At 45.8% G+C, this 12718-nt stretch overlaps 1 protein-coding gene across 5 annotated transcripts in view; it reads right to left on the reverse strand.

The window, feature by feature from the left end:
• AHRR (aryl hydrocarbon receptor repressor) overlaps nt 1-12188 on the reverse strand; it is a 94718-nt gene extending 82530 nt beyond the window's left edge. The window contains exons 1-3 of one of the 5 annotated variants that reach the window (XM_075494194.1): nt 11832-11971; nt 9231-9308; nt 8071-8209 (exon numbers count right to left, since the gene is read on the reverse strand). Coding sequence is in view for 1 of the 5 variants with exons in the window: in XM_075494197.1 (XP_075350312.1) it covers nt 9231-9235 (5 nt within the window). In the remaining 4 variants the exon portion in view is untranslated. Of the gene's footprint in view, nt 1-8070; nt 8210-9230; nt 9309-11354; nt 11411-11831 lie in introns of those variants that run through there. The other 4 variants (XM_075494195.1, XM_075494197.1, XM_075494196.1 and 1 more) reach the window with 4 other exon arrangements.
• Nucleotides 12189-12718: the final 530 nt, after the last annotated feature.

The raw sequence follows: 12718 nt of genomic DNA on the forward strand, positions 1-12718 counted from the left end.
ACATAAAAGGGCTGTGCAGACCACAGCTTCGAAGCGTCGCAGGTTTCGAAGAGGCAGCCTGGGAATAAGGAAGTTGTGCTCTCATCCCTACCGCACCGCAGAACCGCAGCGCAGCTTCACGGGCCAAGCAAGAAGGGGATGGCGCTGCAGATAGCTTGGGGTTTCACAGCATTATGTGTTGCTGCTACTTTGGGAGGCAGCGGCTCTGGAAAAAGACTTCCACTCGCAACGGCTAACCAACAGAATAGAAATCTACCTGCCTGCTGTCACTAAATTAACGGTGATTAGCGCGTTTCTGCCAAATGCTTTGCTTCTGATGAACGGTCATGTTTTAGGAGAAAATATGATAACGGCTTTGGGCATATTACCTTTGCAAATAGCATGCAATACTGTGTCCAGAAGCAGCCACGCTTCAAGAGAAACCGGAGCAGAGAGTCACAAAAATGATGAAAGGCTGAGAAAACGAGCCCTGCAGTCAGAGTCCAGGAGCACAAACTGTTTGGGTTATCATGAAGAACAGCAATGGAGAACTTCCTCACAATAAGTAACTACATTATGTAAGAAACAAACATTTCGTGACAGAGATCAAGCCAATTCTACCAAGATCCAATTTGCAGAATTTGAGGCTAATTAAATTCAAACTACAAATAAATGAGGATAACTATTAAAATAATTTACCCAGGACTGTAGAGGACCCTCCATCAGTGAGCATTTTTTTTCTTAAGAAAACTATTAGACCTGTGTGGTGAAGAATTTGTTTAAGGATGTCTGATGGTCCATGTCGAAACAAGATCACTGCGGCTCTTTCTGGCCCTAAAATTTACTTTTCTGCCTCAATCTTCTCTCCAGTGAAAAAGGAAGAAGGTTAATTCACAACCTGAAGAGTTGTTAGAAACAATAATTGACTAATGAAAAGGTATATAAAGCTTGACTTACAGAGGGTGTTCTGCAAGTACCGGGGATCATACGCTGGGTTTACAACACAGTTAAGGTTGTCTGACATGGCGTATATAAAATCTCTCTTTAATCTCCTTTAAAGAAAATATGTACAAATGTGGCTATGTTTGGAGCTTCTGAAAAAAAATCCAGTTCGCGTGTGCTCGGGAGACTTGTTGTAGTCTGACAGTTATCTATAGTTTCTGCCTGAGCTGAGCACACATCATCCCCTTCATTCCTCCCACAGGCATCTGCACTATACATATGCATCCCCATGCGCTTTACGTGCCTCCTCTCGGAGCAGCAAAGGCAGAGCCAGACCTTCCCTCTTGCTGTTCCTCCCCGTTCTGGTGTGCTCTCCCTGCTCCAGCCACTGCAGCCCAGAAACATGGGGCTCCAAATATACGGCACGGGAATGAGGAGCTGGCCGTGGGAAGGACTGGGACGCAGGCTGAGACCAGGCAGGGAGGGGACAGAAGCAGACTGCTTGTAGTCCTGAGTCTCAGCATCCGTAAGACCTGCAGACAGATCCTGTGCTTCATAACACTCCAGAGAGGGACCACTGGGGAGCACTGCTTTGGAATTGTCATGAGGACTTCTACGTAACCATCCAAAATTTGGGATTTTTGCCAGAAATTAGCAAACTTTGCCAGACTGCACCTCCCTACTGCAGTCTCCCACCCAGGTCTCCTGCGAGCTCCTTTGCCATCGCTGCCTGCGTTACAGGAAGAAGTCTGAGCACACGGAGCCAGACCCCTGCCAAGCTCAGAGAGCTTAGGGAAGGAATCGAGGCTGTGCAGGGGCTGTAGGAATGAGGGCTGCGTGATGCGAGGCACGCGACTACAGCCAGTGACATCAGAGGCGTCAGCCCTCGTCTTCTGGGAGCCTTGGTCTGATTTCTAAAAGTGATGAGCACTCAGTGCCGCAGCTGAAGTCACCCAGCACTGCACTCTGAATGAACGTACACCAAAGGCTGCGCCTTCTGAAAAATCACCTCCCGAGTACCTGGCATTGAGTAAATGAGAATACATCTTTCAGATTTATCTCTACTAATAAGACCATATATCTCAGCAGTATAATAAAGATTAATTCAGCAGTGGTTTTGATGTACTTAGATATTAGAGTCACAATTATCACAGAACAGTCTGTCACAAAATTAATAACACTGTGTTTGCATGGGATTTGAACAGTGCATAGTACGGAGCTGGGACCACAAGGTGAATGAGGATAATAAAAACAAAATATGCAATTTCTATTTTTAGTATGAGATTAAGTTTAGTGCCTGTCCACATAGGTGAGGAATTCACATTTCATCTTTAACTCCCGGGCTTCCTCATTTGCAAGTGCTTGACTTTGAAACATGGCAGCCCTTTGCTACAGGGTGGGTATGCGGCTACACTCTTCAGGAATCTTTAGCACAACAGTAATTTCAATCACTATTCTTCCCTCACAAACAAGTTCATTTGGGGACTAAATTATCTCATCAGCCCTCCTTTCTTTATTTGTTTATATAAGAAAGCCTGAAATTAAGTTCAAGGAGACTTTTTTTGAGCTTTGAGGATGTAACTAACTAACTTCTTAAAAAAGCTTAGATGCAGGGTGGGGGGTTTAAGTGATGTTTTAAAAATTAAGCTGTTTTTAGAACTTCTAACATGTGCACTGTGTCACTTCAGGAAGGATACGGACCATACCACATATAAAACCACACAAAAAAATCAGATCGGGCAAAAGTCTGGTGCAATCCTTTATAGTTAGTGGAGTGGCATCTCTTTCTACCAGGCTTGACTTTGGTCCTCCATTGGCTTTGCCACAGACCATCTGAGGAGAATACGGGGTTGCCACAGCCACTGGACTACCCTTTCCATAGTAAGGTGGGAGCAGTGATGAAAAGTTTTGCTACAGCTGGGGCATTTAAGGTATTGTCGGAACCATATGGATTATTTGATGATTAACAAAACACTCAATCTCACATTGCAATCTTGCCCTCAGTAGGGATATTAGTGTAGCATGTTTTACCTTTAAACTCACAGGAACAAAATATCTTTGAGATCTCTGTCTCTCTGTTATGTTTGCTGGAACCTGACTAACAGGTCAAAAGAAGTAACTTCTGGAGACTCAAAAGCAGACGCTGTGAAAGCATAAGCATCATTGCCATAGCAAACTTGACTAAAACCAGTAAGATAGGTCCATGAAATATTTCTGCCATGAACATGTAGTGTAGCAGGGCCTTAGTTCAGCCATCTTCAACCTATAGCTAGTTCAGGTTCTGGGAGCAGCTTCACGCTGGCAACACAGAGCTCAGTACAAGCTAACAACTCAAGTATACTTATCAAGTGTATATATAACTTTTCAGATAGGTTCTGCCCAGATTTATCTCTGTGCTGTCATGATAAGGCTGCTAGAGCTAGTTGGTTCATCAAGTTTGTGTAGTTCATTAGCTCGTCTACACTACTCCGCAACTGTAAGTGAGGGATAAATGCTCTTAGATAAAAAGGATAACAGTATCACTTTGAATGGGTTGTGTCACTTTTTTTCACAAGACACATGTGGCCCTGCATTGGCTGCTTTTTGGGTTGTTTTACCTTCATGCCCCACTCCCCTGTTCCACCATAAGGTGGTGTATGTTCTAGCACCCATACACCACCGTGATGGGGTGAACTAGAGAGGTCACTTTGAGTTGCAGAACTAGCCACAGGTTGCAAATGCAACTATGAACTATGAAGCTATGCTGGTCCTCCAAACCCTCTTGTAAGTTCACCAGCATTCCTGGTGTTACTGTCTTAACCACCTGTGTTTTAATACCCTGCTTGTCATTTCATCAGGCTTTGATTGTCTGGGGCTTGGGGTTCTCTTTGAAATACTAGAAGAATGATCTTTGATATGACTATTTATCATCCTGCATCCACCAGGCCGAACTAGAAGTGTGGTGCAATTTTGGCGCAAACGCTAACATCATGATGGGAAACCCTGAGTTCTACAAAGGGAGGCTACAGATAGATTAGAGGACTGAACAGATTAGACAGAAAGAGAGAAACACTAGAAACCATTTTTAGGAGTTTTCTACTGTAAAGCCAAAATGGAACTAATTTAAATGGAATTTTTATCAGGAAAGGATTGCTTATCAAAACCAGGGAGACCCTCCACAGTAGCCAGCAAGCTGGTGATCCCCTCCTGCGAGTGGGCCAAGATCCAGTTCCAAGTCTTTCGAAAAAGTCTGCCATGCACCATAACTGTACTCTCATTTCCCTGATTCCTCTCTTCTTTTCCACAAAAGGCTTCCTAAAAGGTTTTAGTTGCACTCCAGTGCAGAATAGGAGTCAAAATATGTGACAGCTCGTATATTTTGTATATCTATTTCTTCATAGATATATATCGTATATATTTCATATATATATCTATATATCACATATTTGTATATTTCTGTATTGCTAGAGACAGTGTGGAAAGAGAAAGAAGTGGCTGTCTCTGGCTCAGAGACACAGCCTGTCCTCAGAGGAGCCTCTGTGACACCAGGAGAACACAGCACAGAGTTTTCCCCAAGAAAAGAAGAAAAGAGGGCTGGATCTAAGGCCAACAGAATGGGGACTGACATCTTTATTATTATAAAAGTTATTATGAAATGTGTGTGTGTAGGAGTAGGAGAGCAGGGAGAAAAATGACTTATAAACCTAGGCGTAACATCAGCTTATTGGGAAGATGCAATCCCATTCTTCTCCTGGCTTTGCTCTTCTGTGTTGTTCCTCCTCCTCAGTCATTCAGTGGAAGAAAAGGAGAAGCAGAGGAAGAAATGCCAAGAGCCCTGTAACAGAGGTTCAGCAGAGCTTAGATATCTGAGGATCCACAGAAAAAAAGCCAAAAAATTTCAGGGAAAAAAGAAGTTGTTTTTCTCAAAGCTTGAGATGGAAAATGGGAATGCAGAGAAAAATTGAAATGAAACATGAAATATTTTCTCCTAGAACTGAGCAAGTTATGTTAGCTTGATGCTTAAATTGACATTGTTATTATTGTTATCGCTGCAATTCAGTCTTTTAAAATGTTTTTGCTACCAGTGTAAGAAACACTGCAGGTCACAGTTTGAACAAAGCAGGTCACAGTTTAGAAACGCACACCGAGAGCCAGGCTGGCATGCGAGCTGTCAAGATTTTGCTCAGTTCTCGCAAGTCTTCAGTTTAATGAAGTACATGAAAACCAGACTGAAAACTCAAAAGTTCCTGTTCTTTCAGATACAGAATCTGAAGACAAAAGTAAAAATAAAACCTGATGTAGCTATTATTTTTGAGATTATAAAAGTAGCTAAACAAGTTATACTGGTTGAAAGGCTGGCTAGTTTTGTCTGCTACGCTGACAAGGCACTACTCCAGCACCTTGGTTTGGATACGTACTCAAATTTACTGCAGGTCCTTAACTGCAGATGTATAAGTATATGATTTCCTCTCCAGGAACATGAATTTCACCTTTGTAAGCAGTAAAACATATCTATTCCCATTCTGTTTCTGAGATCCATAGGCATATCTACCTTTTTTTGTTCGTTATTTGACAATTTTTGGCACTTCCTATTGTAAATACTTTTACTGTTTTAGAGACACATCTCCAGGAAAAAATATGATACATTTGCAAGTTGTCTGCAGTACAACTCTGTCTTCTAATACTATTTATATCTGTAACTACCCTAAAGTAATCAATATATACAAATTTATTCTCATTACTAACTCCAGCAGCAGTATTTTCTACGTGCTCATTAAATTTTTCATCATATATGTTAAGATTTTTTAAAAAGAATTAAATTTGATTTTCATAAACAAGTAATGACTGCAAGTATTTCACTTTATATAATTAAGGCAAGAAGTGGGGGGAAATTTGACCTCTTGCCTTCAAAACTCCCAGAATTTTTTTAGTCTCTAAGATAAAAAAGCAAACATTTTATGGATACATCCTACCACAATATAATTTGTCATAAAGCATTTGCTACTGTCCAAAACCACCTGACACTAATAAAGCAGCTAGTTTCACATTTACTGATTCCCATCCACTCCTGAAAAGCAATAAACAGGAATTTTTCATGGAGTGAAAATCTTAGGGAATCTCCCCAGTTGCAGGGTAGGGGAGAGCTCTTTCATCTGCTTTTACAGCATGCCTTCCCTCCCCAGTCCCTGAACACCCATCTATCCCAAGACAGAAAGATTTTGTTAATCATTACATCTTTGCAAATGGGGCTGAAAGGACCCTCAAGAGATCATACAGAACATCCTTCCCTGCTTCATACAGAAGCAGCTGTACCAAAACCATTCAGAGGTTTCAGATTGGAGAAATGGCTTCTGAGCATGAAAGCCTTGTCTGTTTTTTCTAGCTAAATCAATTGATGTAATAAAAAAGCACCACATCTTTCCAGTCTTTTACATGCTTAGGCCATCATAGCTGTAACAACACAGCTGTTAAACCACTCCCAAAAGCTGCTTATACTGAAGAAGTATAGTTTCTATGAGTACCCCAGAGATTTTATTCCAGCATTTAACTATTACTAAAATCACAAAATTTTTCCTAAGCATCTTAACCTAAATTTTCTTTACTGCAACCTAAGATCGTAATTTCTTGCCCTAGCTGACATGAACTTAAACAACAGTTTAAGTTCAACTAACTTGGCAGCTAACCCTATATTTCTAAAGATTTTTTACTTTTTTCCCTTTACTCTTCCCATCTCTAGACTAAACAATGACTTTACTCTTTTCTTGTAAGTGATGTTTTCTGAGCATTCCTGTTGCTCTCCCCTGGACTCTTAATTTGGTCTGCATTTTTTCTCAAGTACTCTGCTCCCAAATGAGCGCAGTACTCCAGCGAAGGACCTACCTGGGCTGAGTAGGACGAAAAGATTATTCATGTATCTTAGAAAAAACACTCCTCTTTTTACACTCCCATTTTTACACACCATTTTCACAACAGTGCAATGCTACTGACTCATGTTTAGTTTGTGATCCACCAAATTTTCACATCCTTTTCTCCTTAGCTCGTGTTGCCTAGCCAGCTATTCCCCATGCTATGTTTGAGTATATGATTTATTGCTGACTGAAGATAAACCTTTGCACAAAACCTTACAGACTCGCATCCTGCTTGGTTTTCTGGAGGTTGTGACTGTCAGAAATCACTCTGAATTTGATTCTCATCTTCCAGGGTGCCTGAAACCGTTTCAGCTGGATGACATCTGCAGGCTGAATGCCCACACGCTCTGACCCATCATTCAAGCCATTCATGAAATAGGGAACAGCTATGACAGACCCCTGTGGAGTCCCAACCTCAATGATAGTCTTCTCAATATACCCCTCCAAAATCTCTAGTACCTGTATTCTTCACCCACAGAACAACCTCAGCAAATTTTGTTTCTCTAGAAATGGCCCAAAACAAGAAGAAAACACGGTGTTTGTGGAAGGATTCCTCATTTGAGGACAAGGAAAGGAAGAGTCAATCTGAAAACTGCACTAGGAGTTCTCAGACATCAGAAAAACACATTTTGGAGAAGCAAATCCCTGTGAAAGACAATGAGGCCAAGAAGAGCCCGCTTTCCAGACAATGCTGCCGTGACTGCAAGTTGCAGCAAAAGGAAAAGTTCGAGAAGTTACTCGGCATCATGACTCCCAGGGATCAGTATACTACCAAATGTAGCAAACAGCTCATGGGAAAGCAAGACAATGACCCCAAGACTGCCACATATTCAACTTCACTCTGTCTCAGCTCCAGTGTTATAGAAGAGGGAGAAATCCACTAATGGTGGATTTTTACAGTCCTAATGAGTGACAAAATTTGATTTTATGTTAGCACATGTTTTCAGCAAGCTAAACCTACTGAAACGACCACCATTTAACATCAATACAAATAAAGTTTAAGAGTAAGGAATAAATATTTAATATACTTAATGCACGCATGGATATTGCTGTGGAATACAGAGCAATAGCTCTGGTGCACCAGGCACCACTGCAGTCACAGGGCAGGTCAAATACATGATTACAAACGACATGGTTTACAGTCCCAGCTTAATAGACTGCATCATGCAAATTCTTTATTCGTCGTCTGCAGATGCAGCCTTGATTCAAAATTGTAGACGGTATGGTCCAGCCCAAAGCGATCGCCTCATCTGACAAGTACCTGGGTTCAGACTAAATGCTTCGCTCATCTACACTCATATTAAAGGTGCTCCACTGACATAGGCTGCTAAGCACAACCATCTTGCACAATTTTACACCACCATCCTGCACTGGCCCTGCTGCGGCATACCAGAAGGCACCTATCAGAGGGAAAGGATAAGATCCAGAGTAAGGTTTCAAAAACAAAGGTAAAAGAGATACACTGGGTTTCTTGCAATTGTAGCTGCATACCTGAAGATTGCACTTGAGTGAACAGATCCTATCTTGTCTACGCTGAAACGGTTGTATCGCACACTGGCACTAGGGAGCTCAGGGGTTCATAAGTATTCGGGGTGCATTTAGTTGACATTATGTTGGCATCATTTTGTCCACCCCACCTGCGCAATCCTGTAAGTCCATCCATTCAAGTGCTGCAGTTACCCACGTCATGTTTGTTATGTCGACAACAGCACAACACAGCCTCAAGTGCTATAGAAACCTCAAAGATCACGACTCTGAAGGTAAGTTGAACTAAATCCAAAATGACTGTCAACAGCTCTGTGGGAGCTCTGGACTGACAGAGCAATGCTTTAGCATTTCCGTCTCAGGATGTTCAGCTGGTCCCTAACTCTGAGTCAAATTCCTTGCAAAGCACCTTGAAATTTTCATTCTTCATGCAGACCCAGGAGTCTGCATTAGGGTCATCATTCTCTTAAAAAAAGCATCCGCTTGGTACACATAAGGCTGCAGAGTTACCCTTGTGTCCACCTTCTTTGCTTTGACCTCAAAATACTTGTAGAAATCCTGGTCTGCATTTCCTAATAGCAATTTGCACAGAGGGCCAACAAAGAAACTGCTTCTCCCAGAGCAGCAGCTCTTGCTACTGCTAGCCAAGTACAGCTGGATTTATTTACATATATATGTTAGCATATACCTCTGACGTATAACTGACCCTCTCGTACCAGCTAGTAACTGAGAGGAAATGAATTTCTGGGGCGAAGACAATTTTTCGTTTTTCACATCTCGTTGCAGCGGTGCCCCATTCTGAGCTGCAAAGTCCTCCTGTCCTCCTTGCCACGGCCGTACGGTGACGGTGACCACCACCAGCGAGCTGTCGCAAACACAGCAGTTAGGCAGTAATTGTGCGGGAACATTCGCGTTGACAAACGTCCCATTGCTTACCTCATGGCCAAACCACTGACGTCTTCACTCTGCCTGTACCAGGGAAGCGGGCAGGCACTGCCTGCTGGCCAGGTAACCCTGTTCAAGTGGGAGCAGCCAGAGTTGAGCAAAATTGCACTTGTGCCGTTCAGGCAGATTGTGTTAGCAGTTGATGAATTGTGGTTATCTGAGCTATAGCTTATTCCTCATGGGTAAGCCAACTCAAATTGAAAACATCACCACTCTTCAGCAACGAGTTTGTGTGTGTGGACATGAGTCAAATTAGAAGCAATGTCTGAGTTAGGACTCCAGTTATTCCATAGTGAAGACAAGCCCATGTTATACAAATCACCCCCTTCCCGGGACTCAACTTTATTGGTTATTCAAACATTACTGTAAGGGAAAAAAAACCTGGCTGACACTTCCTACCCAAACTTGGCAATTCCTTAAATTTTCCTCCAAAATCTGCTTTGTCCTAGCTGTCTCTGGGCACAAAGAGACACTCCCACATCCTTTACATTCCAGTTGGGGCTAATTGAACTCACATGTCAACATGAGTCAGCAGTAATTACCAGGAATATTAAGGAAAGATTTGGCACCAGACCTTGGTTATTCAACAGCAGAGCCCCCACGTTTACTGGGGTCTCGGCTGAAATCGAACCCCTTAAAAACACGACAGCAAAAGCTGTACCAAGTTCTCAGTCTAGTTCAACTACGTATAGGCAGTTCCTGATACCGACAGTGTCTTTACTATATTTTTAGATATACCTACAGAAAGGCAAATCTAATGGAAAAATCATTTCTGACTACTAAATCCTCCACGGTGGAGTTTAAATCTGTTTATAGGCTGAAACCGATGAATCAATATTAGACTGGCTGGCTGGTTTTCGTAAGCATCCGCACTGCAAACAGGGCCTAGCGATGCATTTCCTCCTTATGATTCCTTGGGCAGATATCCGAATAGATGGGAAGTTGAGGTAATAACGTACCTCCCCCTCCCACGACTCATTTGGAATGAAAATCCTGCAACCACAAGAACCTGGATTTTCCACATGCGAGTGTTCATTTCCCCGCTGAAACAGTCCCCCTCAGTACACCTTCACCCTACGGGCTGTGGAGCCTTGGGCTTCCAGAGCTGAAGACTGGAGGTGTTTACACACTAGCCCAACACAGCCCAGTCCTCTCCTCGAGACCAGAGAACACCCAAATACACTTCTGCAGTCACCTACTGAAAAAAATATGTTGTCACAAACGTATATATTGATGCAGAGATGCGGTGGATGCGGCAGTGAGAAGCGAGGACTGTCTCAGCCTGTGCTCAGGTAGCGAGTGCCGGCAGGAGCAACGGCGTTAAAGTTACTGTCCAAACCGTAACTGGTAACTCCTTCTGGTTCTTAATATCGACAGTATTAGGTACGTTGTTTTCCAAGGAAATAAATCCTTGCTCTTGGTTGCAAATTAACCGAGTGTCTTGCCAGTGAATTTGATCTTGTCGGTCATTAAGTCTCTCGCTTAAATGCAACGATTTAGTCTTTGCCCTGGATAATAACACTCTCTACGCTTCATAAAGGAGAACTGTTTTATTTTATCTACTGCAAACATATGTGCATCAACATTCTTCTCAACAGACTACTTCTGAGCCCAACCAGATCAGTCAGTTTTATGTAAATCCAGTCCCGGTTGTCTTTTTGAAACCTCCAACTACCAAACAACGTCAAGCATATTCTTGGGTTTTTCTGGTGGTTTTTGTTTCCTTTTTTTTTTTTTTTTTTTTTTGGTCTTAATAGTCTATCTCCTAGAAACTCTCTAAATGACGCACAAACATTGTTTGTGCCCGTCTTCAGAAAAAAAAAAAAGTTTTTTACGTGTTATAACTTGGTTTTGTGCTATTTGCATTATTCTTTAATAAAGACATAAAACTAGAGCTTCACCCGAAGACGTACAAAATTCTTGTTTACTAAACAAAGTAACGCAAAGTCAGAAAAAGCACCGGTGCCCGTACACACGCTTCGCCCTTCCCTCACTGATTTCTCCCCCTTTGGTATGTCAAACTGAAACACAACAAGAATTTTAGCTCTGAAGTTACAAACCGCTGAAAATGAAGATTTTCAGGGGCAGTACTGAGTGACCCCAACGCATACCCACCCTCTCCAATGCCAAGCGAGTGCAATTCGGGCTGGAAAGAGGCAACGCGAAACTTTCTTTCACTTGCCTTCCCCCCGAAGGTCTCTCGAGGTATCAGCGCAGCGGACGGCTGAAGCCAGCTGTGCCCACCGTGCCAGGGCAGAGCCCTCCGCCCCCCCGGTTTCAGCCCTCGGGACAGCGGGGCAGCACCCCGGGCATCCCCCGCCCGGGAGCCAGCGGCCACCCGGCACCTCCCGGGGCTTTCGCCCGGCAGCTGCGGACCGTCACCGGCGCTCGGCTGGAGAAGCGGGGCGCGTCCCGCGCGGCTGCGGTCCCACCGCCGCCGAAACGGCCGGGGGGAGCACCGACACCCCGGGGCGGGGGGGGCGGTGGTTTGGGGGGCGAGGCGGCCGGAGCCGACGGTCCCCCGGTCCCCCCGCGAAGCCCGGGCTGAAGCCTCGCCTGCCCACCGCCAGCTCTCGGGATGCAACGACTTACCCCACGGTCCCCGCCACGACCCGGGGGTGCAAAGTTTCTCCGGGCGAGGAGCAGCCCCCGGCCGCGGCGCAGAGCGGGCGGCCGAGGCGCGGCGGCGGTGCCGGGGCGGAGGTGCGGGAGCGGGCGGCGGGAGCGGGACGGAGGGCGCCGGGGGTGGGGAGGATGCTCGGCCGCCGCTTCCCTCGTGATTCAGGTGGCGGGCTGGCGGCCGAGTGACAGGGCGAGCCGCCGGCTCCCCGCTCGCACGCGATCCCCGGCCCGCCGCCGCCGCCACCCCCCGCCGCCGGCAGAGGGCGCTCGCTGCGGCGGCACCGGCGGCCGGGGGCGGGCGGCGGCCGCCGCGGCGGGGACGGGGCCAGCGGGCGCCGCCGGACGGGGCCGCGGCGTGAACCGCGCGTCCCCGCCGGTGCTGCCCGCCGCTCCGCCGCGGGGGTGGGGGGGCGGAGCCGGGCACACGCACACCCGCACACACACCCCCCCGCCCCAGCCGGTGCCGTGCACCTGCCCGCGCCGCCGCCGAGCCCGGCTCTCCCGAAGAGCTGAAAGGGAGAAGTACCGTGCCGGACCTCCCCGCCTCCGGGACGTCTGGAGCAGCATCACCCCCGCGGCATCGGTGCCTCCGGAGGGGGCTTCCCCCTGCCCCCACCTGCCCCTCTGCCCGCCCCCGTCTCCGCCCGGTGCGGGTTTCTTTGCGCTTGTCGCCTGGCGCGGTAGAAGTACATCTCCCTCTGCCTCCCGGTACCTTCGGTTCGGCGCCGTATTTACCACCTTCACCAGGAAGCTGAGCAATAGCTGGGATTTCTTTTTAACTGGAAGTGGCAGGGGTTTTTTCCCCAGAACGTTTTGCCGACGGATTTCTGGTTTGTCCTGAAGTGCCAGCGCATCCC

Source organism: Mycteria americana, chromosome 2 (genome assembly GCF_035582795.1).
Source record: "Mycteria americana isolate JAX WOST 10 ecotype Jacksonville Zoo and Gardens chromosome 2, USCA_MyAme_1.0, whole genome shotgun sequence".
Lineage (NCBI taxonomy): Eukaryota > Metazoa > Chordata > Aves > Ciconiiformes > Ciconiidae > Mycteria > Mycteria americana.